We start from the raw sequence: 25,857 nt of genomic DNA on the forward strand, positions 1-25,857 counted from the left end.
GCGAATAAATAGATAGCCCGTTTGCTGCCTCCCTTTCTCTTCTTCATCCACTCACTCCAACGCACAAACAGATTCCACCCGCTTCAACTCTCCAATCTACGAGTCGATCACTACACAGTCGCTATCTTCAAGTAACTACTACCAACCCACATCATCAACATGCGTTTCTCCATCGCCTCCGTTGCCATCATGGCTGGTGCCGTCGCCGCTGTTCCTCAGTACGAGGTCCAGCCCATCTCCCAGATCTCCGACGGTCAGATCCAGGCTCCTCCTGCCACCAGCATGATCCCCGCCGTCCCCATGCCCTCTGGCTCCATGGTCTCTGAGATCCCCGCTGTCCCCATGCCCTCCGGCTCCATGGTCCCCTCTGGCGACATGACCTCCACTGGTAAGTTTCTCTGCGACTCTGCTCAGTCCATCACGATACTAACAACACCATAGTCGCCGTCACTGAGACTGCTTCCGTCACCTCGGTCGTCGTTGTCCCCACCGCCACTCCCGTCGTTCCTGGTGGCTCCATGTCCGTCCCCATGGGCTCCAACACCACCATGGTAACCGGTACCGGCTCCATGTCCGCCACTGCCTCCACCCCCGCCTCTGAGGAGACCTCTTCCGGCGTCGCTGGCAGCGCTACCGAGAGCGGCGGTATCCCCGAGTCCACCGGTGCTGCCGCTGGCAACATGGTCTCCTTCGGTGGCCTTGTCCTCGCCATCGGTGCCGCCATCGTCGCATAAGCGCCTCACCACCACCCTTTCTTTCCCCTTCTTCACGATATACCACCAACTCAGTCACGATTGGGTTGCATGTTTGTTTAAAAGCAACACGGAGTAACAACACATTTCCAAGCATCAATGGCGGGGATTTTTAATTCGGGGAACATTCATGTCGGGGTTAGGGGTTACGAATGATTCTTCTTCTCATGTATCCTACTAATGCGACAATGTTCCAATGGGGATGCATACACATGGCTTGACATGTATAGATAGTTAATTCAACTGAGATATCAGTCGCCGAGAGGTGACCTGAACCAAACTTTACTTCCACACCTGTGAATTCGCTTGAACAATGCTCCATCTTCATGACGTGTAGTTCAGAAGAGTTTTCCTGGCTACCTTGTTTGACACATGTGAAAGCTCTCGACATATGCAGCTCAGCGCAAAGGAAAGTGGTACCTGGAACCGACCGCGCCAACGCATGCAAGATAATCGCCGACCTTCCAGCTGCCCCTGCCTCGGTCAACCCGCAAGACGCGACCTGGCTCCCCTCTTTGCGCGACCACACGACCACCCTCACTCTACCTGCTGCTGCCTCCGACAGCGACGTACGTCTCTTATCGCGCGTCCTCCCCTCAGCGCAATACGAGAAAGACAGCGGGCGCGCGGGCGACCCCGAGCCAACGAGCTGCCCCCAGCGCATTAGCTCCACACCGCTAGCCAAAACGCTACGTGGGCAAGCTTTGCAGCTAGAAAACGATGAAAATGGCACTTGGCAGGTTGGCTGAACTAGCACCGGTCAAGTGCAGTGTGCGTCTCAACCAATTTTATCATCCTGGAGCAGAGCTAAAGGGCGGAGTTTGGAATTGTCGTGTCTAGATGTGTGGTTTGGCTGGATGGTAGGGAGCTAGAGGTGTCCCCACATGTTCATGCTTGGATGACGGGTGAGGGAGTTTTACGGCGCCTTATTCCGACGAATGAACGTTTGCATGTGTGGGAGTTCATATGTAATCAGAATGAATGTGTGGGAGTTGGTCGGGAAGCTGCTTAAGTAATGCGAATATTCCGGGTATCATTCTAGCTATATATGCATCGACTACCTTGCCTCCACAACCTGCGTCAACAACTGTCCAAATATATTGAACCCCTCATCCGCAGTGAAGATGCGCTTGGGTATCTCAAATTCGACTTCTGGCTCCTTCTTCAGATCGCGGTCGAGTTCGACATCGAGCAGCGCCGTGTAGGAGTGGTCCAAGAAGTCTTCCAGGTTGTACGCTCGCTTCGTGAATTGCTCCGAGATGATCTTTGCCAGCGTCGCAACGTTGGGGTGGTAATGCGATTGCAGTGCCTCTAGCTCCCAGACACTGCTGTCAATAGCATTTGTGAGGAGAGGGTCCAGCTCCTCCATGTCGAACGGGTCGTCCATGCCTTCCTCTTCCAGCTCCTTTTGCAGAGCCGGGTCCCGGATCTCGCGGTGCATCATGAAAGTGCAAGCTGGATGTCTCTTGAACATGTTGTAGACCCAGGGTATTACGACGACAACACCAGCGGGTGGGCCGTGGAGGGCTAATCGCGAGAGACGCTTGATGAAACTGGCGACGAGGTTGGCGGGTAAATGGGACGAAGACATGAAGGTGTCTAGTAGGCGGAAAAAACGCGATCGGTGTTTGGAATGGAGGAGGCCTTCGTCGAGGAGGGAGTACAGCTTGAGGTAGAATGACGGGTAGTCGAGGTTCTTCTCTGAAATTAAGTAGTAGATTCCGGACAGAGCCAGAAGAGAGGTTGCCCCGCCCACGTTGTAGGAGTCGGTCAAGAAATCCGATAAGATTTCAGGCTGCTGGAACCACGGCGCAATCTGGTGAGAAAAGTTGTGCAGGATAGACTTGCGCTGCTCCTTGGAGAGACCTGTGCGCATCGTGGCTAACCACGCTGCCTGTGCCTTTTCCTTGTATGCTTGGAGGGACGGTATCGGGCTCTTCCCTTGCACCTGTACGTAGAAATTTTGTATGTCGGTCTTGGATTTGGGGACTTCGGTAAGTGTGAATAGGAGGGACAGGCTGTTCGCAGCTACGAGTTGGCGCGTCGTAATGTCGAGCTCACTGTCAAGTACATCCCTGGATGTGTTAGTGGTAGTCATGAGACTTGGTATGTGTATGTGCTTACTTGATGGTCTGGAAGGTCTGGTATCGGATATCGTCGAACTGCTTCAGGTACTTCTCCGCAAATTCCTCGCGGTTCAGATCGTCTAGCGGGAGACATAGCAGCACCCTGATCAGTCTCGGCAGCGGCCCGTTCTTAATCTTGTAGTCTTTTTGTGACTTCGCCTCCTCCTTGACCAGTCGCAGAACCAGTGTCAGGGCCACAGACTGCCGAGGTGGATGTTCGCTGCCGAGGAAGTCGTCGATGAGTATGTCGGAGAGTTCTCGGTAGCGCTCCTTCAACCACGACACAATGACACCCTCTGCCTCGCTCATACCCTTGCTCTTCACCATGTCGCCTGTCACGAGTAGTCGTGAAAAGACTCGGCAGAGGGCCACGGCGGCGAGGATTGGTCCCTCATTCTCGGCGTCTGGCTGTCTCGCTCGCTGCAAAAGAGTTGCAATGTTGTTGTAGTGTTTTCGCGATTCGAGGATTTGTGCTTCGAGCTGTACAATTTCCGACTGGATGTCTTCGCCGTCGTCGCTGGGGGATTTGCGCCGGCTCTTCGATTTGGATTCGCCGCGCTCTGGCCTGCTTGGGTCCCTCTTCCTCTTGACACCAGACGTGCTGGCCGACTTTGCACCCGACATGTTTTCCTGCGACTGATTTCTTGGCGTGGAGTTGAATTGCTCGCGGGCGCAAAAAAGTTGGCGATGTCGAAAAGTGAGGGCGGGCCGGGCGAAGTTCGGCTAGCGCATGGGCATCGGCGCTTGGCTCAGAGTTCACGCAGCATCACGAAAAGCTAGCTCTCGACGACGACCAGCACCCCAAACTCCCCACGCCCATCAGACAGCCATGGCCTCACGTCTTGCAAGGAGCGCGGTCGGTGAGTAGCACCCGCCCGATGAATCTGCGATGCCATTGACCCCGTGCTCACCCCAATAGGCGCCGCCCGTCTCCGCCCATCGCTCCCTCTCCGCGCCCTGCCCTCCATCGCCGTCCAGGCCCGCTACAACTCCAACCTGCCCCAGGAGGACCCCAAGAAGAAGGCCCAGACCGTCCTCGACTCGATACCCGTCCCCGGCAACAGCCCCCTCACCAAGGCCGCCGTCCTCTCCGCCGGCGCCGGTCTCAGTGTCGCCGCGATCAGCAACGAGCTCTACGTCGTCAACGAGGAGTCGATTGTCGCCCTCTCGCTCCTGACCATCTTCTGGGCCGTTGCCAAGTACGCCGGACCTGCCTGGGGAGAGTATGCGCAACAGCAGGCCGACAAGATCTCCGGCATCTTGAACGCTGCCCGCCAGGACCACACCACCGCTGTCAAGCAGCGCATCGAGAGCGTCCAGGACCTCGGCGGTGTCATTGACATCACCAAGACCCTCTTCGAGGTTTCCAAGGTGCGACGCGACGGCAGAGGACATGCAAGGGCCGAACACTGACAACCCCACAGGAGACCGCCCAGCTCGAGGCCCAGGCTTTCGAGCTTGAGCAGAAGACCGCCATCGCCGCCGAGGCCAAGTCCGTTCTCGACTCGTGGGTCCGCTACGAGGGCCAGGTCAAGCAGAGGCAGCAGAAGGAGCTCGCCGAGTCCATCATCGCCAAGATTGAGAAGGAGCTCGAGAACCCCAAGACCCTCAAGCAGATCCTTGACCAGAGCGTCACTGACATTGAGAGTATGTGGCATTGCATTTCAAACGTGCGGCATGAGCTAACAAGTAACAGGGATCGTCCAGAAGGCATAAGCGTCCTATAGCATCCACCAGTCAAGTCATCCAATGTTATATAAATCTGTGCAATAGTCAGGCTCGTTCAATATAGAGTACCTCAGGCTTGGGAAAAGGCCGAAATCGATTTCGTTCTGTCTCCTGAATACAAGTGTCTTTTCTGCCGTATCTTTCTGTTTGGTCTCAGACAAGGCGGGGACATTGATCTGAAACCCCAATCACATCCAGCATTGCCATGGTATCGATTAATCCAATAAGCACCAAGCATTCAAGAAGCGAGGGACGCTATACGAGCTTCGTTGGGTATTGGACAAGACGAATTGACAAAAGAAACAGGCATGTTACCCCGCGAAGTTCACGAACCCACCACCTTCCCATTTCGTAACGATACCCAACCCAACAACATCCCTATCCGCTTCCTCAACCCGTACTGCCACCACTGCATGTCTTGTCGATGATGCGAACAACTCAGACTAAAGCGGCCAATACCTCCGGTACGAACCCGAGACGTTGGTATGCGCCTCGATGTTGGCAAAAGAACTCGGCACCACTATCAGCCCAGTAACGATACACAAAGCCCTGCGTGGAACCCACTTTCTCATCTGCGTAGAGACGCATGTAAGCGTCGACGCCGTCTACACAATCAACTTTAGCGCTCTCTTGGCCCGCTGTATTTTCACCCTTGAGGGAGCGGTGGTCTTTTTCGCGGTCCTCCACTTCTTCTCTACATCTGCATAGCGATCCTTGCCTTCCCAATCCCCCACAACACTGTCTCTCGTACCAATCCGCGCATCAAAATGCTCCAAGCCGGGTGCTAGCTCAAGCACCTCTTGGTATTGCTCCGGATCCCAATACGGCTTTCCAGATGGTAAGGGGTCCATGGGAAAGTAATCGTAACCCCCCATGTCAGATATGGTCAAGCTCCTCAAACTTCCATGGAGACTCTGCAATATGACGCGTAAATATCTTATTAGGGTCTCGTTGTCTTCGTACGCGAAGTCAAGGGTGTGGAGAGATTTGATCGAAGCTAGAAATCTTGTCATGATAGACATAGTGTCAACGCCGGCGTTAAGCCAATTTCCACCGCTGTATGGGCGATATTGTCTCCTGATCATGAAGTCCGTCGTGCCGATGTGAAATCTGAGGTATTTGATATTGATGGCGCGGTTGGTGAGGGAGGCGATGAACTGAGGCGACGTGCCGTTGGGGAGATCTAAGCGTTCCAGGCGTTCCCAGGACGTTGCGCGCGCCCACAAGTTGCAGTTTTGCTCTGTCAACGCAAAATCGCCCTGCCTCAAGGCCAACTCCAAGAGCGCAGGAAATTGATCGCCGGGCTGGAAGTCGAAATGGAACATGCCGTATTTTACGGTTTCCCATTCTTCGAACTGCGCACGCTGGACAGAGCCATCAACGTCGATAGTCGAGAGACGCAGAACTCGGAGACTGGGTGGCACAGTGTTTTTGATATAGGCAAGCTCACTCAAGGAGTGTCCAGTCTGCTCGGGTACGGTTGCGTAAATTTCCGCATCGAGAGTGTAAAGTTGGGGGGACGAAAGCAGACTGTGGTCCAGAGGATGGAATCTGCGATTCTTCAGGATCCAATGGAAATGCGCCGACGGATGCAATTCGTAGAACAAGTTGAGCAGGGCTGGCGGAAGCTCGCAGTTCACACGCCAGGTAAGATCTTGCAAGTTACTGACGCTCCTCAGAACAGTCTCCAGCACGGGCAAAACCTCGAGCTTGAACTTGTCTTCATCCTTGAATGGACCTATTTTCAGATGCCTGACATATTCTCCAGTTTTATCATCTCTGTCCCTGAGCCTATCCAGCATCGGCGATGACAGACTCGGCCCAAGGAGGGTGCGATCATGGATAGTGAAGTTGCGGAAGAACAGGTATTGAGACTCATTGCGACATGCTTTAGAGACGAGACGAAAGTTGAAGAAGGCCTCCCGATAAGTGTCGTAAACCTGACAGGTGTAGTCAGAAGAGAGAACTGTGGTGAAGCAAGTGTGCAGGTACGCACGTCTTCTAGTACGATGAGAAGTATCGCCAAAGGCATGCGGAGTAGGTGACAGATAGGCTTTGCAGCCATCTTGCCTGATGGTCGCTTCGTGCGGCGGAGAGGGGACATTTTTGTGGAGAGAGAGCACGGAGGGCATACCGAATGCCGCCTGGCTTTCTTCCGTGCTGGTCATGGATATATGAAGCTATCAGACCAACAGGGCGCAGCAGCGTATTCATCCATTCATGTTCTCAGATTAGGCAGTACTGATTCTTTCTGAGCACGTAAAGGTTAGGCTGCATCTTGAGAGGCTGAGCGAGCTACATGCCACATTTGCCTCCCATCCGCAGCTCATCTGCATGTGCTTGCGTTCTCAACCTGCAGAGGGACATAGGTCGCATATCTGATAGAAATACAGCAAGTCTTACTTGTATCCTGCTAAAGATTTCAGATAACCTGCTTGCTTGGATGTCGTTGTAGTGATGTCGCAGGGCAGGAAGGTTCGGGCGCACCCCCAGGGCCGCTTCCAGCATCACACGAATGATGATTGGGCGGCCACTGACACCCCAGCCGACTGTCCATTCTGCTGCGCTTCCTGCCACATCAACCCTTCTCCATCACTGCCACCCATCAGACAGGGTCAGTGCTTCCGCCTATCCGTTTCCGGCTGTATTATTATAACTGTTTCACTATACGGCAGTGATATATGTGACAGGATTAGCGCGTATTCGACAATGAAAGTGGCGTGAGTGACCGAACGAGGCTGTCCCCAGGCAGCCAGATATCGAGCAATTCCCCTGCAAGTACTCAAAGTGACTGGCCGTTCAAAGAACGGGTCTCTACTCTGATAATCTGCCCAATCATAATATAAGCGGTCTCGAAGGAACCACAGTTCTACACTACCACCGTAGCCATTGTCCAGTCTCCATCATCGGCTCTATACGACCTGACAAACCGGCCATTGTACTTCTAATCATACGTTTAACCGTCAGATCTAGTAGCCATGCCAAATTGTTTCGGCGCCTGGAAGGCGTTGGACCGTCAGCGCAAGCTGGCTCAAATCATGGCGAATCCTCGACACTCTGCCCCTCATTATCGAGGCCCTTCGCCAGCAGTTACTTACCAGAAGAATGGACTGGTGCAGATGGATCCCACTCCAGAGCATTTGCTGTCCAAGTAAGTACTATCTCCAAGGCTACGTCAGACGCTAATGTACTAGGACCCAACACAACGCGTCGACGAATCTCCTCTTGTTGCCTGCGGAGATTCGTAACATGATCTTTAAGGAAGTTCTGGGTGGCTTCCAGATATCAATGAACGTCCCCGGACTCGATATTTGGCAAAATGGTGGTGATGACTACAAGCCTGGAGAACTCCGAAAGCTCGCGTTTGTGCTGCCATATGTATGCCGCCAGATCTATACAGAGACCGCTGTCTTACCTTACGCACTCAACACGTTCGTCGTGAGCTGCCGTTCCCACCGCGATGCCTTTGCAGGAAACCGCAACCAAGCCCAGCTAGAAGCCATACAAACTATCCAAGTTAACAACCCCTTCCTTTTTGATTCGGTCAACGGGACGGGGTTTGGGGGCTGCTCACGGTACGCACGAGGGTGTAGTTGCCCGTTCGACTGGAAATCCTACCGTTCTCATTCCCCACCACCGTTAGCTATGCCGTTCACGCTCCTATTCCCGAACTTGCGGCGAATTTGGATTGAAGTTGACGTCACTGAAACTGGTTCCGACGTCCATTTCGTCAAGTTGTTGGCGCAACATGCTGGATTTAATGATTGGAAGGATTATGTGACGATGCGGGAGCGTGGTGTCCTTGAGGTCGTCGAGGTCGTTGACCCTATCGAGATCGATGACCAATAGCTCCTGATTCAGGTTCGGCAGAACGCGTCTAGCAAGATGCTTCTAACCGCACTAGCCTGATGTTCGACTTGTCAACATCGGTTGGAGGGTTGTGAAAGGATTTGAATCCAGAAAGCTTTGGTGTAGTGGGAGAGGTCGCACTAGATTTAAAGATGTTATCGATCTGGTTTTAACAGATTATCTAGTGCGCATTTGTAATCGAACTATTCACTAAAGTGCCATATGATGATGATGATCAAGCTCGTATGGTCTGTCAACTAAAATGATATTTTCACTGACGTTGTCTCTACCAATTTCGAGAATGCACGAAGAGAGGATCGCTACGAGAAGTTCTTACTCTTATAGTGATCTGATAGCCGATAGCACAGTGAAAGAGAATTTCCATTCCCAGATGCGTATGGCTCTCGACTGTCTGCTCTGGTCGTGGTCTGATCAGTCGCGTGCTTATCGCAACGAACCCTTTGCACCTTCTCAGACTCTCAACTAACGCCATCATGAACCCGAAGTTGAGCTCCCGTCCCGATGATGCCCTACCGAATCCAGGGAATACTCCCGCGTATCTGCGCCCTCGGTAGGGAATAGAGCGATCAACATAGCAATGATTAATTGACAAAACACAGTACACAATCCAACGCGCGTACACGTCTTCTCGCACTGCCTGCAGAGATTCGCGAAAATGTTTATAAGTTTACCCTCATTAGCAACAAGGAGGTCACCGTCTACAAGGGACGTGTCAAGTTCGACCGCGGACTAGCCCCCCACGCCCTCGCTTTACTAACGACTTGTCGACAAATCTACATTGAATCGCGTCTGGTATTCTACTCCAGAAACAATTTTAAGTTCCCCTACGACACCTTCCTCGACCGCTACTGGGCCGGGAAGTGCCCGCTCTCGCGCGAACAGTTGGAAACTATCCAGAGCGTTGTTCTCTACAAGTCATGGATTTACTTCTGGAACGGAAGACAGTGGGAATTTCCCTGGACGGCGTGTATGAGGACTTTTCCAAACTTGAAGAAGATTGCGTTGCAGGGGGTTACTTTGACGTTCATGTTAGAGCGTGATGCTGTGGTGGGAGGGAGCACCACTTGGGTGGAGTAACTCGAGATCCAGAAGGGTATCAAGCTTGAGGTCATCACCGAAGATCATTCATAGGCTGGGTAGCTGGCGAACTCATCCGTCATCAATATCCAGGATAAGGGATGCGATAAGTTTTTCTGTGATGGAGATAGATTAATGGGATCGATAGCATGTAGTCAGCGGGTAGGATTCCGGCGATCTCATACATTGCTGGTTCTAGCCTAGGCAATGCACCTGCTCTCAGCATTCTGCACCTCACAGAAGCCATAGCACAAGCCAACAGTCAATAAGCACAATGAGTCATCTTACGACAAGTCGCGGTGTATAAGAACAAATGCTAGATTGAGGGGTATGTAACACCAAGACTCGCATGCTCCGACAGCAGCAGCAAAGATCAACACCATACAGTACCGTGCGCAAACCAGATACATGCCCCAAACATACAGGAAGAAGGTTGACACACACACACACAAGGGAAAAGCGACTGCCAGATACAAATGCCCGCAAGACATGAGAAGACCATAAGGGGTGAAATTGTCGATTCGGGTCGAAGGGAGCTCAGAGCTCCAGGTAATGCATGCTTTCGCTGCTATGCTATGCTGAACTGAACAATCGGTCGTCGTTTTTGGAAGATGTAAAGGTGGTGGGTTTTGGTGGTTGGGTATACGGGAAAGGGGGTTCGTCGTGAGGAAGGTCGTGACAAGAAGGAGGGTATCGATGGAAAAGAAGTGGGCGAGTCGAGCGGCCGAGGCTATGGCCACCAGTTCATCCTCTTGTAGCTCTCAATGACCTCTTCGACCTTTTCTTTGGTGATCTTCTCTACGTTGTATCTGGTGGTTTGTTAGTATATCGCCGGCTTAATCTTCTATGTGAATAGTGGCGTGACTTACTTGAAGCCCGTCTCCTTCTCGAATAGACTCCCGTCCATGCTCAGATCCGCATCTTTCAGCAGCTCCTTCTCCATGTACGGTGTCAGCGGTGTCGATTGGCTGATGCCGGCTTTTTGTTGCAGTTCTGCCCAAGGGTCTAGCGTCTCGTCGTTGACTTCGTCGACGACATGGTCGAGGTTCAATCGTGCAAAGGCTGAGATGAGTGTGCCGTGGAAGCCGGTCTCGATGTTGAAGATCTTACCCATGAGCTGGGCAGTGTCTTTTTGGGCTAAATGTTATGTCAGTACTGCAGTAGGATAACGTGGTGTTGAGAGGCCTTACAGTGATTCGCATGATCCACAATGTTGAAGGTAGGTGCTGGTCTGCGTCCAGGGGGCCCCTTCATGTACCACTCGACACCATGCCACAGCGCTCTCGTAGAATCCTCAATGTGCACCAGGTTCGTCTTCAGGTCTTCTTTCCACAGGAAGCGCATCTCCTTTCCTTTGCTCTGGTATACCCTTGCCATGCAAAGCGCCGTGCTCAGGTATTTGCTCGTGTACGGCCCGTAGACGTGTGCCATCCTCATCACTATCAGGTTCAATCCTTCGATCTTGGCCAGGTCCTCCTCAGCCTTGAGCTTCCATTTCGCGAGATTTGACCAGGGCTTCGGCTTGTCTGACTCTTTGCTGGGTGCGCTGTCGGGCTTGTAGACCATGCCGGTGCTGACTTCGAGGAAGCATTTGACCTTGCGTTTGGCGGCTTCGCGGCCAATGGCCATGGACAGGCCGTAGGAGCGGAGCTCGTAGACCTTCTCGTCTTGGGCGAAGCGGGTCTCGCCGCCGCAGTTGAAGACATAGTCGAATTCGGCGCCGCCTTCACGGTCGAATATTCGCGGGAGGGATTCTGTAGGGTTCGAATTAGCCTCGAACGTCTTGTTGTAGACATCCCTTGGACCCAGAGACATGGTCAGGGGTACGCACTCTCCTGCGCCGCATCCGCCTGTATGAACCGCTCTCTTGAGCACGCCTCCTTGAATTCAGGTGCAAGCCATGCCAGCTCCGGGAGATGTTTGTCGACGATGCGAATCTGCGAGGCGAGGTTGTTGTCGTGGATGTACTTGGTGAGGTGTCGCCCGGTGTAGCCTAATGCACATGGTCAGCCCTCGTGGCATGCTTGGGTTGTGCCCAGCGCGCGAGCCTTACCCAACCCTCCTATTATCAGCACCGAAGGCTTTTCTGAAGCCATTTCTGGGGTCGCGTATGTTCGTGATCTGCGTCTCCTGTGCGCGCAAGAAGAGATCGCTAGGGGATTCTGAAGGGCGCAGTGGGCGGATGGTGTCTGCTAAGGCCAAAGTCGGGGGTGGAGATTTGAGCGGTGCGGATCGCGCTCAGACCGTCTTTGCGAGGAACCAACTGGCGAGGGACAATATCACGGCTGCTATAGGCGAAGCGTCTTGCTGCGATCGTCTGTCTTGCTCACGTTGGAAGAAAGATAACACGCGGCGTTCGTGATCGCGGGCGTCGAGCTGGAACGAGAGGGACTAACCACGAAGAGAGATACTCCAAGTAGGATACCGCGGCACCACAACGATGTCATATAACTCAGGCCCAATATGCGCGACTCATTGACCTGCAGGAGGGGGGCAGTCAGGCCGATATTTAAATGTGCACACCCAAGCCCGGCGATAATTCTCTTCGCAAGAGGCCACGCCCATCACTGAGGCTCAAAAACCAACTATGGCCGCCAGTAGCAGTCATGGTCGGGCACTTGTGGCTGATCCAATGCACACCATAGTGGTCCGCTCCGCAAGCAAGTCGACCGAGATTATGTGGGCTTCGTATGTAGCGAGCCCGCGACAATTGTATTGAAGGCGCCCGCCGCCACCCGCCACGTTATGCAACTTGGGCACGAGCACGCATTGCGATCCGCTCCACCGTATCCCCTCATATTCACAGCATGACGTTTGCTGTTCCTATCTCCTGGATACATAGCGGTTGTCGCGGGAGATGTACAAGAAGCGGGCGGTGAACGACGGCGCGCTCCCGCAGTGCTGGACCTTGTCTCGAGCTTCAATACTTTGGGCGCATGACAGCCCGACAGTGGGGGTGAACTCCCCCTGAGTTCACACCAACAGAGCTATCAGGCAATCCCTGGCTGACGTAGCCATCCATCCTTGGGCGTTCTCCGACGTTGTGTACAATGTGTAAGCCACACTCGCCATCCTTCAACGAGCGATTACCGAATAAAAAGCAAACAAGTGCGGAGCCGCGAGGTCTGTCGCTAAATCGCCTTCCCCTTTACAGACACGATGCTGGGGTTGTCCTTTTAGCTTAACGTCTAGCCTGCATAAAACCCTCGCTTCGTAACAAGTTCAGATGACTTCTACTAGGCTAGACACCGTGACAAGAAATCCGGCTCGTAGCATTGCCGATATGTATTCAATATTATGGTCATTGAGTCAAGTAAGACCTCGTAGCGGCCGAGTTAGACAGCACGAATGCCGTCAAATGTTGCTGTGATTCCGCGGAATGGTGACTACTCATCAGCCCAACGCCCTCGTCGGCGACTTAACATTTATTGTCAAGCCAAGGGACGGCGCCTCCAACATACACAGTTCGTACCGGCGTTGTGTCATGCAGCTCCGGGCTCCGAGGCCTGTCGGCGCCGGGTACCGTGGCACACGGCGTGCGAATCTAGAGATCTCTTCGATCTGTACCTCCTATCAATAAATGTAACGCAGGTACCCAGGCCGTACCATTGGCTGCGACGCACTTTCTTACACCGCTCTATGCCACCCATCGTGATTGTGCGACCCAGCCGACATGCAGTTTGCATCCAGAGCAGGCTGTGTGACGGTGCAGTTCAAGACAGGCATGCATGCACAACCTCGGAGTCGAACAGCAGTTCATGCATAGAACGTCACTAAGGATGGTGATCGTCCCGCACTTGCATATGCATCAGTAATCCTTTTCAGCTGAGTCTCTATTTGATATATTGCTGTAGATGACTGGCTAGATCGCAGAGCTACTATGAATATCTTAAAGCTATGCAGTGGACTCCCTGCCCAGGTGAAGTAAAATGAGATCGCAACGTCATATCGCATGCTCGCCGAACCGTACCACCCATGCCCTTTCATACGGAAATAGTACTAAATGCCATTGTGCTTTTCTTCGCCGCATGTCGCCCAGTCAGTCTCACCCTGTGATGCTGTGTGCACCCGATGCAAATCTAAGAAGATGTCCGAAGACAAGGAAACCCCGCCTTGTATGCATGCTTTGCTTTAGAACTCCCAGGTCTCGTCGACTGACTTGATGGCCCAGTCGAACTTCTCGCGGAGCGTCTTGGAGAAAAACTTCTCGATGGGTACGTCAAACTTCTTGGAGAAGACCACAGTGAGACGAGGGTCGATGTAGTTCTAGTTGCGGTTAGTCAGAGATCATGCAAGATGGACGGGGAGTAACTTACGATTTTGGACGTGCCAAGGGCAACCTCCTTGTTGCCCTCCTTGTCCTCCATCTGGATCTTCATGTTCTCAATGCGCTGGTTGAGCTTGTCGATGTTACCCTCAAGCTTGTCGACTGTTGGACCCTTGCCCTCAGCTTCGACCTTGCCAGTCTTGTTCTCCTTCTTGTACTTGGCGGCCAGCTCATTAACCTTCTCCATACGCTCCTCAAGCTCCTTAGGCTTCATCTCCTTCTCGCCGTCGGCCTTGAGCTTCTCGTTCTCCTTCTCGAACTTCTTGGTGATCTTTTGTCGCATCTCTTCGATCTCTGCCTCCTGGTGCTGTTTGACCCACTCCATGTCAAGGTCTTCGGGTCGCTCAAAGTACTCAGCACCCTTCTTCTTCTTGATCTTCGGGTCCACGTCGATCATCATCATCTTGGTCCTCCAAACCTGATAACGAAGGCCATTAATCTGACAGAAGTTAGCATGGTAAAACAGCGGAATGTGCGACGAAAACATACCCTCTCGTTCATCTTCTCGATGGAGGTTGCGTGACTCGCAGCGACAGTACGCTTGTGGTTACACAGGATGGCAACTTCACGATTGGCATCGTTGTAAGCCTTCACCTTCTCCTGGACTGTGCCAGTAGCCTTCATCTCCTTGAGCAGCCGGGCCATTGTGTACGAGGCGTTGTAGGTACGGAATACCTTTGCAGTGAGACCAGGCATGTAGCTTGTCAAATGCTTGTTGAGACCCGACGTAGTCAGTCGATCGAAGATGTCATCGCCTGTGGTCTTGGGCTCCTTCTTGAACAGCTTCAAGTTCTTGAAGACTTGCGGATCGACCTTGACTTCGTCGTAGAACCGAATACTGTCTTTACCCAAGAAGTCAAAGATGACAGTCTCCGGCGGCTTCAGAGTGATATGCTGAAACTTGAGCGAGCAGCAACCGACGGTATCAGCCTCATCCTCTCCCTTCTCGTTACCAGCACGGAGGGCGAACTGATCAATGAGGTAGATGGCGGTAGCACGTTGACGATCAGCCATCATCTTGGAATTGAGATCTTTGCGGTAGTCTTTGCGGATGCGGTCGATGTGCTTCTTGAGTTCTCGCGCCTTCTCGAACTTCTTGAAATCGCTCTGGCCCTTGATGTCGGAGTTGGCAGCGAGCATGACGTACTTGTAAGCACTGTTGATGTTTTCTTGCCACATAGCCAGCCATGTGCCTTCGTGATCGTGCTTGACCGCCTTCCACTTGTGACCCGCGGGTGGCTCAGGGACTTTGGCGTTCTCGCCAATGTTGATGGTGATTTGCTCGGGCATAACGCGCTCCTTTACACGACCGGTCTTGGGATGCTCGCCACGACCACGGAAAAGACCGGGGGGTTCAACGCGGAAGTTGCCGACCTTTTGCTTGCGACCGTCCCACAGGCAGTACATGTACTGAGCCTCAGCAGCCTCCTTCTCAGCCTTGAGCGCTTTCTTCTCAGCTTGTGAGAGAGCCTTCTTCTTGGCGCGCTCCGCGTCGAACCATTCGAAGATGGGCTTGAAGTCGCACTTCTCAAACTTCTTGATCTTGACTGTGTTTCCATCTTTGTCCTTGCCGTGTCCAGTCTTATCCAGAACCTTAGTAAAGTCCTCGAAGAAGTTTTTGTTGAAGGTAGGGTTCTCGACGTTGTGGGTGGAGTTCAGCATGCTTCCGTAGAAAGTAGCTACCTCCTCGGCGTCCTTGTGCAGGGTCACAGGTACACCATCGTACACCAGTTTGACGTGTTTGGGAAGCGGCTCGTACTCGGGAGGAAAGACAACACCGGCGTGTTCCAGCGTGTCCCACTTCTTGGTGCCATCACTCTTGCCTGGGTCCTCCCACCAGCGGTACTCTTCCTCCTCGTTCTCAGCCTCCTCGTCCTGCTCAGTTTCCTCTTTCTTGACTTTGCCCTTGCCCTTCTTGACAGGCGCGGCGGCGGCAGGCTTCGCTTTGGTGGCTTTCTTCGGGGCGGCCTTTTTGGCGAGCGGCGCGTCAGAATCGGATTCTTCCTTCTTGACTCCGTTTGTCTTCTTGGCCGGCGCCTTCTTCTTCGCAAGAGGAATGTCGTCGTCGCTGTCGCTTTCTACCTTTTGCTTGCGCTTCGGGGCAGCCTTCTCCTTGCTGCGCATGGCCTTGGCCTCCTTTGCAGCGGCCTTCTCGATAGACTCCTTCTTCTTAGTGAGCTTCGTGGCGAGGGGCACGTCGGAGTCGGCAGACTCTCCGATCTGTTCGGCGCTTGCTTTGGGGAGCACCCTGGCCTTGAGAGGCACATCGCTGAGTTCTGAATCGGAGTCGTCCTGGGTGGGTTTTGCTTGCTGTGAGGTTCGCCGCCGCTTACTCTGCTGGAAAGTTAGTCCAGCTTAACGCGCGTGAATTCCATCAAGGGCGACCTACCAAAGGCTTGTCGTCATCCTCGGAGCTACTGGCGTCTTTGTACGATTTGCTGTTTGTGACGCTGCTGCGCGACTTGCGCTTTCCGTTGGCGCCGTTGGTCTCGGGCGCATCGATATCCATCTTGTCATCGTCGGCGACTGGACCCATACGGATTGAGATGCCGGGCTCGACGTGACCGTTGGACGGGACTTGGGCGTCCATTTTTCTGTCTTCTTCTTTGGTGATCTGTTCGTTGGACTTTGCTGTTGGAAAAGTTTCGTTAGCCATTTTGCGTCTTTAGTGGAGGCGCACTGGTTGCGCTAGGTTGGGTAAGGTAGCGAGGGAGGAGGTTGGTAATAGTTGGGAGGTGAGAGGGTGGAATTTGACAAGGGCGATCGGGGCGCGTGAGAGGGAGATGGCCGTGGCGCGTGGAGATAGCGCAGATTGCCGGGCGCACTCACCTTGGTTCTTTCCTCTCACGAGAGGAGTGTCGTCGTCTGAAGAGGACATGATGGAAGAGGCAGGCGCGCGCCGGGATTGCGGATAATAAAAAACAGGACGGGCGTGCTCAGCGAGATCTGGCGCAGATCGAGGAAACCTAGTGGGAACGAAAGAGCGGAGCCCGTGGAAGGGTGAGAGTTGTGGAGAGACGCGCGCCACTTGCGGGCAAACACGTCGTGCGATTGAGGCGATGTTGAAGTTTGAGGCAGCAGGGACGAAGGGAATAGACGAGGGCGGACAGAGGATGCTGAGTTAAGTGAAGCGCAGCCAGGGAGCCATTGCCCAGCTGTGCTTCACTAAGTCCACCAGCGCACGGGCGTTCGGCCTTTGCAGCAGATGCGTAACCTCACCATCGATCGATGCACTAGGACGCTGCAAATCGGCTACCAGCGAACACAGCCATTGTGCAAGCTGCTTGCTTTTCCTACAATACGGAACATGCGGAACGGTGCGTCAAAGCTTTGGTGGGTGCCCTGTTGGTGCCTGCCACCTGTTCCTCCATTGTTCGTGCCTATGTCCTCCTAATGTTGTCACGACGATGTCGTCTTTGGGGCCATTTTCAGACTCCTCGGACTTCAGCATGGTTCAAAGACACACTCTACACTGCACGCAGACTGCCACGAGCGTGGCGGCGCCGGTGAGAGGCTCCGCATCCGGTGTCCTCTGCTGGAATCTCTCACGTGACACTTGGCGTGTTAGCGCGGAAAGCAATTCAGTGTCCCGACTGCCCGATGAGAGCTTCCGCTCAGCAAAGACAGCAGTGAAGCACCACCACCGGCTGTCGCCATCTCCACTCATCTCAATCCGTAGCCATGATGCTGTCACGAGCTGCGCGCCCGGCCTTCAAGGCGGGCATGGCCGCCGCCGCCGCCCGGTACGCTCCCACCTCAGCCCGCAGCTTTTCTCGCGCTCTGCGACCCCCCATTGCCGGAGCCATTGCATCGCCCGCTGCATCAATCGCTGACTGGAACTTGTGTATCTAGGCCCGCCACCCTCTCCGTTTCCAACGCCGCCGGCTATGCCACCCTCCGTGAAATTGAGGGCCGTCTCAAGTCGATTCGCAACATCGAGAAGATCACCAAGACCATGAAGGTCGTCGCCTCCACCAAGCTCACCCGTGCCCAGAAGGCCATGACCGAGTCCCGCAAGTACGGCCAGACGTCCAACACCGTTTTCGAGAGCGCCGAGACCAAGCCCATCGAGAGTGAGGGCAAGAAGAACCTGGTCATCGTCTGCAGCTCCGACAAGGGCCTCTGCGGTGGTATCCACTCGGGAATGTCGAGGAAGGTCAGGGCTATGCTCCAACAGAATTCCGACATTGAGTTGGCTGTCATTGGCGAGAAGTGCAAGGCGCAACTTGGTCGTTCCAACGGAAAGAACATGGTCCTGTCCTTCGCCGGTGCCGGAAAGGACGTTCCTACCTTTGCCGACTCCCTGCACATTGCCGACCAGATCTCCATGCTGCCCACCGAATACGCTTCCATCAAGATCGTCTACAACAAGTTCATCAACGCTTCGAGTTACGAGGCCACCATCCAGGAGGCCTACTCTGAGGAGGCTATTGCCCAGTCTGGTACGTCACACCTCCAAGTAGCAAAATTCATGTCTGACAATCTATCTAGCCAACTTCTCTGCTTTCGAGATTGAGGATGAGGTTCTTCCCAACCTCCGCGAGTACGCCCTTGCCAACTCGCTCTTCTGGGCGCTGGCTGAGGGTCACGCTTGCGAGCAGTCTGCGCGTCAAAACGCCATGGACAATGCTTCCAAGAACGCTGGAGACATGATCAACAAGTTCCAGATTCTCTACAACCGAACGCGTCAAGCCGTCATCACTGGCGAACTTGTCGAGATTATTACCGGTGCGGCTGCTTCCGAGGGTTAAGCGCTCCAGGAGCTTTAGACTTGATATCCCAATGATCTGGTTCCATCTCCCTCATGGGCTGTGTAGAATAACCATCTGTTCATAGCTCTTTTGTACCAGCCAGTTCGTGGAAAACATTCATGGTTGAATCCCGTGCCTTTGTGTCATGTCTGCTTCTCGACCGTATCTACGCTTCGGCCTACGTCACATCTGGGCAGCACCGTGCAGATCTAGGTACTGTCATGCTCATCACGTGTGTCAGCTCTCCTGCTCATTGTCGTCGCAGAAATGCAGGCTAAGATGACCAGCCACCTCAAAGAGCGCCTCGGCATCCTCCGTCCTCGCTACAACCTCCACGCCAGATCGGAAACGGTCGCTTGGGTAAACACCACGCGGATGTGTGCTGCAGTGCAGCGCGATCGGCCTCGGATCTGGATCAATCATCTGCAAGTTGGCGCGTGTGTGATATATCTCATCATGGTCCAACAGCAATTTGGCAAAGCTAATGTCCGGCTTACAATGCCGACCTGTCCCTCAGCTGTAGGTCATGAGTCGCAGACAACGGCAGAGGAAAAAATCGCCGGCAGACGACTACACCACTACTCAGTGAGGCAGCAACTATGCACACCAACAGCCATGAGACTGCAAATCAAGCAGTCTGCACGAGGGTTCTTCAAACCTTATGCGTGCTTCAACCCCAATGACGGCAAGTGTTTGCGTACCTGACCTTGTTCGGCGCGCTAAGGGTAGGGATAGCTGGTTTATGAAACGTAACCTGCATTCGAAACGGACTCGCCCCTCTTACCACACCCTCACCCGCAGAAATAGTACGTCAGGCCTAGTCAGGCACGGTCAGGCCCTTGAGGCATCATATAATATGGCCCATTATGGGCGTTCGCACATTGCTTTTGATCGCATTGATTCCCCAGCGCTCGGGTAGCTGCGTCGCTTTCAACCGTTCACGCCGTTTTCTGACCAGCATCGAGAAGAGGAAAGCGCACCCTGCATTATTGCCTTTACTGCTTACATCGCTACCAATTCAATAAACCCTGAAGCCGGCTTCACTTTTTCATTCTTTGAGGCTGCGCTTCTCTCTTTTCGTTCCGCTTGTATCCGGTCTGCTTCACGCCCGAGCTCACATTCGCAACTACAATTCAATCGCTGCTTGGTCTTCAATCAAGTTCGACCCACATTCACCGACCCACAACTTCTAACGACTGAGCGATATGCTGGCGCAAGCTGGAACATACATGTTGAAGGCGAAGATGCAGGCTCTCAAGGATCTGTATGCTAGTCGACACTACACACAATGCGCAAGTTTTGGGGAGCGTTTACTGGGTGATATCAATGACAAGGTATGTAAAAGTAACACTACGCCGCGCACCCTCCAGAAATTGAAAGTCGCCAAGGCAAGCGCAATACACGAGAAGCAAGAGCTAACGAATAACAGATCCATCCCATCCACTCCGCTTATCTGAACTTCTACATTGCACTCTCTCACGACACACTGGCAAGGGAAGCTACCCTCAAAAACCGCTACAAGGAACTGAACGCGGCGGAAAAGTACTACAATGAGACCATCGTCGCTCTTACACCACCTTCGCCATCTTCCACTGCGCCGATGGAGGACGACGACCAGCCTCTGACACCAGACTCTGCGACCATTCCAAACGAACAGACCTGGTTCCGGCGGTCATCCAGAGTCAGGTCCTTTGACTCAACAAGCAGCTATCGCAGCTCCACCTCAAGCACAGATTCCTACGCCTTCGACCTGGAGGTAGACCCAGATCTTGCGCTGAGGAACTTCCGCTTTCCATCCCCACCCGGCAAAAACGTGGAATGGGACTCGTGTGCCGACCCTAGATCCTTGTCCCGCCACATCAAGAACGACAGTATCCTATCACCTCTGTCCATAGAGCATGTGCGATCGAAACCAGGGGTCCAGCTGCCGAGTGGCACCCCCGCCTTTGTCCGCATGGTAGAGGGCCATCTTACTAGTGTGCGGACCCTAAAAGAGACGACTGGTGTCCGTGGTGTGCGTTTCGCATTCCCGACTCCTTCGCCATCCCCCACCAAGTCGCAGTTCAAAGATCCTCGCAGCAGCTGCATGCTGACAGACGAGGATCGGGAAAAGCTGCAGCAGAAGAGGAAGAATATGACATGGCGCCCACGCTTCAACCCTGAAAGCGTGCAGAAGCTGTGTAGCGATGCGCTGGCAGAGCTCTCGTAGCTGTCAGCATGTCCTTTCGTGGAAACCTCCTCAGCTCTGGTCGCAATGGTTCAACGCGGATGACCCACGATCATGGCCATACATTATGTCACGGTCAACGAAACACAGCCCCCATACGAATTTCTTTCATGTTCATTTAGCAAGGTGTCCCAGGTGGACAAACTCTCATATACCCCAGTTCGGTGCTTGTCAGTTGGCTCTTTGTAAAGCTATGATTTGTGTATAAATACGCGTCAATTACGAATGTCTAGTTGTATCAATAGAAGCAAGCTTGTTTTATTCCTAGACGGTACTTCGATCTTGTTCTAGCATAGGCATCAACGTGAATGAATCCGTTTTGAGTTTGAGGTACCAGATCATGCACATGAAACCTGCACCCTTAATGCGAGATGCGATTTGAAAGTATGGTGTAATCATTTATTATGCCTTTTGACAACCGCTCAAAGGCACAATGCCAGATGGACTAATCCATGCAAAAGAAGTCGCTCCGTGATATCGTAGACTTTTCGAAACCCGCCACCGTAATGCCCTAAAACGCCATTGCAATGCAAATTCTTCCACACTCCCGTTCCAAAGAGCTTCCTACTTTTGCATCTCATCCAGCCCTCTCTTAATCCTATGACACTTGATCTTGAGCAGCTTGACACTTTCCAAAAACAGCTCGTCGCTCTCCCACTGGCCAGTGCTTTCTACCTTGAAGATGAAGTGGTCTCGTATCCGACCCAGCTTCACCTTGTCTTTGAATTCGGGATGCCTTAAGCATTCTCTGCTGACGGTGTCGTTCATGGCGTTCTCGACTACGGCCTTGGGCTCGCCTTCCTTGCCTTCCAGCTCGGCGTGTTTCTGAGCGTCCTCGGAGGTGACCTTGTCGAGCTTGATGACGCCCCGGGGGAAGCAGCGCGCGAACTTCTTTGCGTCGGCGCCGATGATGGGTTTCGTGATGTCGATGGTAGGCATAAGGCGGTACGAAGCCGTTGCGACGGGGGAGAACTTGGCATGGTCTTGTCCGATACCCTTGATAGCGTGCATGCTGAGACAAATGCTCTGCCCTGGCCTCATCTTTGCGATCAGGATATCTGGGTTGGTAGACCGGATTTCTTTCCCTTCGCTTTGCGCAAACTTCTCCTCTTGACGGCCGTGGGGTTGGAAGACGATATCTTTAGCGTAGACATTGTGGCCGACGTAGAGTTTATCAGGATCGGTCTCTCCAGCTACTGCTCGTTGCAGACCGCCCTCTTGCCATGTGCATTCCACGTCTAATCGCAGCGCAATGGTGTTGTAGTCCGAGGGTGTTCCGGAGCCCTCGTCGTCGTCTGTGGGCTTCTTGTACCATTTCAGCCAGCGGAGACCCTCGCGGTCGCCGCAGAGGGGGATTAGGCCGAGGCGGTGGGCGAGCACTTCGTCTTGGATGATGGATGTGTTTTGGTAGATGAAGACGTCTTCTATGGCGAGCGTAGGAATTTCGGAGAGGAGAATGCGGCGGAAGGCGTTTGCGACCGAGGTGTCGATACCAGTGAGGGAGAACTCGGCGTTGTTGGGGACAAATTTGTGGAAGGTGACGTTGAAGTTCTGAACCTTTAGTTAGTACGTAGTCGTGTATTTTTTATGTGAACCTAGTCGCGCATACCTCCTTGAAGTATTCCAAGTCCCATTCGTGGTTCTCGCCTGGCCAGTGTCCTGGGAAGTCGGTAGACTGCTGGTTGGTGACTGTCTCTGGACCAACTCCAAGCGTCTAATCGTGGCATTAGCGGAAGATCAACCCTATATTCCAAGTCGCGTAAGTACCTTGCGCTTAATCTGCTCCTGTGCACTCGGCGTCGACATGGTTGCGGTGTTGGGGTCAAGTTTGGTGTTTTCGGAGGGGAGCACTTTCCATGTTCACAAAAAGTTCGAGGAAGGCGCCGGCACGCCAAGACCCACGCAGCCAATGGCGGTAGACTCAATCTGGTAGCATCATCGATATGAGGAAAGCTCCCCTCCAACGCCACGCCCTCACTCTCCACTCTACACGCCCATTGAGGCCCTATACTCGACGTAGGGAGAGATACCACCACCATGCCCGTCTCCTTTGCGCGTCTGGCCGGCCCCGCGGCGAAGCGAGCGTGCCTCAACGCCTCCCGACCCCAGCTCCGATCGGCAATCCCTTCACGGCCCATTGCACGCTGCCTGTCGACTACATTTCCCCGCCGATACGCTGAAGTCGAGGAGAGCCAGCGGACACGACTGGTCCCGACCGATTCCAACTTCGGCGGCGTTGCACCGGCCGAGACGGCCCAGGAAACCAGAGCGGAGGAGGACGAACATGTAGACACCAGGAAGATCCGGCATTACACTGTCAACTTCGGGCCCCAGCATCCCGCTGCCCACGGTGTGTTGCGCTTGATTCTGGAGCTGAACGGAGAGGAGATCGTGCGCGCCGACCCGCACGTTGGCCTGCTGCACAGAGGCACAGAGAAGCTCATCGAGTACCGGACGTACCTCCAGGCCCTGCCATACTTTGACCGTCTCGACTATGTCTCCATGATGACCAACGAGCAGTGCTTCTCGCTGGCTGTCGAGAAGCTGCTGAACATCGATATCCCAATCCGCGCCAAGTACATCCGTACCTTGTTCGGCGAAATCACCCGCATTCTGAACCATCTCATGTCGGTCTTGTCCCACGCTATGGATGTCGGTGCTCTGACGCCCTTCTTGTGGGGTTTCGAGGAGCGTGAGAAGCTCATGGTGAGTAGTGCGTGGCAAAAGTATAGATTGCACATGCTGATTACGTCTAGGAATTCTACGAACGTGTTTCCGGTGCCCGTCTTCACGCAGCCTACGTCCGCCCCGGCGGTGTGTCTCAGGATCTCCCCCTCGGTCTTCTCGACGATATCTACCAATGGGCCACCCAGTTCGGTGACCGCATCGACGAGACTGAGGAGATGTTGACAGACAACCGTATCTGGATTGGCCGCACAAAGGGCGTTGGTGTTGTCTCAGCTGCTGACGCCATCAACTACTCTTTCTCCGGCGTGATGCTCCGAGGATCCGGTGTTCCCTGGGACGTCCGCAAATCGCAGCCATACGACGCTTACGACAGGGTTGACTTCGATGTCCCAGTCGGTGTCAACGGTGACTGCTACGACCGTTACCTCTGCCGTATGGAGGAGTTCCGTCAGTCTCTCCGCATCATCCACCAGTGCTTGAACGACATGCCAGCCGGCCCCGTCAAGGTTGAGGACTACAAGATCGCGCCTCCACCACGTGCTGCCATGAAGGAAAATATGGAGGCTCTCATTCACCACTTCTTGCTCTTCAGCAAGGGTTACACCGTCCCACCTGGTGAGACATACAGCGCTATTGAGGCGCCCAAGGGAGAGATGGGTGTCTTCTTGGTCTCAGATGGTAGCGAGAGGCCGTACAGGTGTAAGATTAGGGCACCTGGATTCGCACACTTGGCCTGCATGGACCAGATTTCAAGAGGTCATTTGCTCGCCGATGCTGTCGCCATTATCGGAACCATGGATCTTGTGTTCGGTGAGGTTGACAGATAAGCAGTAGAAGAATGAAATAGAAAGGCGGCAGCATTTTGCTTCGATTTGCACAGCATGGGTTTTTGTCGCGTTGCATGAAGGATACATGGCCAATGGGTGACACGCGCGTTTTGACAAGATCGATCATGAAGACGACTTGGTCTTCCGTGTGGTGGGTCAGAAGCGGCAGCAGCGGTTTAGGTGACTGGTTGTAAATACTGTACCTATGATTTTTTGAGAGTCAATTGATATTTGCATGTTCAGTTCGTCCCTTTCTGCTTGCGTATCCTGGAGTGATCTGCAGGAGGTCGTGTTCGTTGGTTCTTCGATTCTTTCTCTTCGTCATTCTATCGCAACATGAAGGCGTCACATTATGGAATGGCCGTGAGCATGGCAGTGTCTGAAATGTTCATGGGCATAGGACCATTTCAGGAAAGCGCAGTGAGACCACCTTATGCCAGAAACATCCTGAACAGTTCTAGAGCCTACATCAACGCCAGGTCACCTATTTTGTAAGTTTTTATGTTGATGTAGGCTGCAAGCCTGTTCGGGGTTTCATTCTCTTGATTGACGTGAGACTATCATACCACTGGCATGGATGACAGCAATTTGTGAATTATGTTACGACTAGATAAAGTTACACCAAGGTACTGGAAGGGGACACGGAAGTAAGACCAGCTCAGTTGTAATATACATTATCCTATCCCATGCCCTCTTACAAGAACATGCCCGCAGCGGAGCCGAGCGCCATGATGCCGAACACCGCCAGCCCAGCCTTTGAAAACACACCATGTGTAACACCCACCGCACTAGCGGCGCCCGTCGAGTCCGCATTCGAAGAGCTAGCACTCGCGCTCGCATCGCCACTTGAGCTCGCAGTCGCGCTCTCTCTCTCGCTCATCGTCCCCGCCGATGAGGATTGCGCCATAGAACCACTGCTACTAGCTGTATCCGGGTCCGTCGAATTCTTGCTAATCTCATCGAACGGTGGAGTGCAGATGACAACGTCGACCCTCTTGCTCAGACACTCTCCCAGCTCCAAGAAGCTCTGTTCGTCGCTAGCCGAGCACATTGCTGTGCAAGGGAACGGGCTGCCCATTGCAGTACTGTCGTTGCCAGAACAGCACGCGTACATGTCCCAGAAAGCGTGGTCGTTGAAGTCAGCGTCGTTGCTGATGACGCATCCGCCATCGCGGCCGGACGGTCGACCGAGAGGGTAATTGGAAGGCTGCGCGGGTGTGTCGGGCATGGCAGAGTTGGAGGCGCATCCTACTGCAGGGCCGTAGCTGAAGATGGACGGGAACTCTGTGGGTTTGGTGAAGGGGCTCGGCGACGCATTTGTGTAGGTTGTGTAGACGTAGTTGTAGGTCGTCGTCGGTGTTGTGGTGATGGTAGACGTCATCTTGAACAGTTGTTACTGCATGTAGCGTGATGCGAATGAGAAAGTTGGTAGGTGGTAAGTGACGAGTAGCTAGCTGGAAAGAGAGGCTGAAGGAGGTTGAGCA

At 53.5% G+C, this 25,857-nt stretch overlaps 11 protein-coding genes across 11 annotated transcripts; 5 read left to right on the plus strand and 6 right to left on the minus strand.

Annotated features, from left to right (window-relative positions):
• Positions 1-159: 159 nt before the first annotated feature.
• J4E88_004333 (uncharacterized protein) lies at positions 160-734 on the plus strand (the record flags this gene model as incomplete). The annotated part of the gene is made up of 2 exons (XM_049397979.1): positions 160-388; positions 442-734. The coding sequence occupies 2 exons, from the start codon at positions 160-162 to the stop codon at positions 732-734; spliced, it is 522 nt and encodes a 173-aa protein (XP_049256424.1).
• Positions 735-1,809: 1,075 nt separating this feature from the next.
• Positions 1,810-3,502, minus strand: J4E88_004334 (uncharacterized protein; the record flags this gene model as incomplete). Its single annotated transcript, XM_049397980.1, has 2 exons — positions 1,810-2,827; positions 2,877-3,502. The coding sequence occupies 2 exons, from the start codon at positions 3,500-3,502 to the stop codon at positions 1,810-1,812; spliced, it is 1,644 nt and encodes a 547-aa protein (XP_049256425.1).
• A 205-nt stretch (positions 3,503-3,707) lies between these two features.
• Positions 3,708-4,594, plus strand: ATP3 (atp3 gamma subunit of the F1 sector of mitochondrial F1F0 ATP synthase; the record flags this gene model as incomplete). Its single annotated transcript, XM_049397981.1, has 4 exons — positions 3,708-3,738; positions 3,798-4,249; positions 4,303-4,525; positions 4,575-4,594. 4 exons carry the CDS (start codon positions 3,708-3,710, stop codon positions 4,592-4,594), a joined length of 726 nt encoding a protein of 241 aa, XP_049256426.1.
• Positions 4,595-5,211: 617 nt separating this feature from the next.
• Positions 5,212-6,710, minus strand: J4E88_004336 (uncharacterized protein; the record flags this gene model as incomplete). Its single annotated transcript, XM_049397982.1, has 2 exons — positions 5,212-6,546; positions 6,603-6,710. 2 exons carry the CDS (start codon positions 6,708-6,710, stop codon positions 5,212-5,214), a joined length of 1,443 nt encoding a protein of 480 aa, XP_049256427.1.
• A 3,573-nt stretch (positions 6,711-10,283) lies between these two features.
• J4E88_004337 (uncharacterized protein) lies at positions 10,284-11,649 on the minus strand (the record flags this gene model as incomplete). The annotated part of the gene is made up of 5 exons (XM_049397983.1): positions 10,284-10,362; positions 10,423-10,690; positions 10,744-11,307; positions 11,385-11,546; positions 11,607-11,649. 5 exons carry the CDS (start codon positions 11,647-11,649, stop codon positions 10,284-10,286), a joined length of 1,116 nt encoding a protein of 371 aa, XP_049256428.1.
• A 2,035-nt stretch (positions 11,650-13,684) lies between these two features.
• J4E88_004338 (uncharacterized protein) lies at positions 13,685-16,758 on the minus strand (the record flags this gene model as incomplete). Its single annotated transcript, XM_049397984.1, has 5 exons — positions 13,685-13,819; positions 13,870-14,319; positions 14,370-16,214; positions 16,270-16,511; positions 16,710-16,758. 5 exons carry the CDS (start codon positions 16,756-16,758, stop codon positions 13,685-13,687), a joined length of 2,721 nt encoding a protein of 906 aa, XP_049256429.1.
• Positions 16,759-17,561: 803 nt separating this feature from the next.
• Positions 17,562-18,631, plus strand: J4E88_004339 (uncharacterized protein; the record flags this gene model as incomplete). Its single annotated transcript, XM_049397985.1, has 3 exons — positions 17,562-17,623; positions 17,733-18,322; positions 18,372-18,631. The coding sequence occupies 3 exons, from the start codon at positions 17,562-17,564 to the stop codon at positions 18,629-18,631; spliced, it is 912 nt and encodes a 303-aa protein (XP_049256430.1).
• Positions 18,632-19,836: 1,205 nt separating this feature from the next.
• Positions 19,837-20,840, plus strand: J4E88_004340 (uncharacterized protein; the record flags this gene model as incomplete). The annotated part of the gene is made up of 2 exons (XM_049397986.1): positions 19,837-19,965; positions 20,061-20,840. 2 exons carry the CDS (start codon positions 19,837-19,839, stop codon positions 20,838-20,840), a joined length of 909 nt encoding a protein of 302 aa, XP_049256431.1.
• Positions 20,841-21,422: 582 nt separating this feature from the next.
• Positions 21,423-22,664, minus strand: J4E88_004341 (uncharacterized protein; the record flags this gene model as incomplete). The annotated part of the gene is made up of 3 exons (XM_049397987.1): positions 21,423-22,409; positions 22,468-22,572; positions 22,626-22,664. The coding sequence occupies 3 exons, from the start codon at positions 22,662-22,664 to the stop codon at positions 21,423-21,425; spliced, it is 1,131 nt and encodes a 376-aa protein (XP_049256432.1).
• Positions 22,665-22,895: 231 nt separating this feature from the next.
• Positions 22,896-24,373, plus strand: NUO49 (NADH:ubiquinone oxidoreductase 49kD subunit; the record flags this gene model as incomplete). The annotated part of the gene is made up of 2 exons (XM_049397988.1): positions 22,896-23,564; positions 23,615-24,373. 2 exons carry the CDS (start codon positions 22,896-22,898, stop codon positions 24,371-24,373), a joined length of 1,428 nt encoding a protein of 475 aa, XP_049256433.1.
• A 694-nt stretch (positions 24,374-25,067) lies between these two features.
• Positions 25,068-25,754, minus strand: J4E88_004343 (uncharacterized protein; the record flags this gene model as incomplete). Its single annotated transcript, XM_049397989.1, has 1 exon — positions 25,068-25,754. One exon carries the CDS (start codon positions 25,752-25,754, stop codon positions 25,068-25,070), a length of 687 nt encoding a protein of 228 aa, XP_049256434.1.
• Between the last annotated feature and the right edge of the window lie 103 nt (positions 25,755-25,857).

The sequence above is a fragment of the Alternaria novae-zelandiae genome (genome assembly GCF_023758075.1).
Source record: "Alternaria novae-zelandiae strain BMP 2774 chromosome Unknown scaffold_7, whole genome shotgun sequence".
Taxonomy (NCBI): Eukaryota; Fungi; Ascomycota; class Dothideomycetes; order Pleosporales; family Pleosporaceae; genus Alternaria; species Alternaria novae-zelandiae.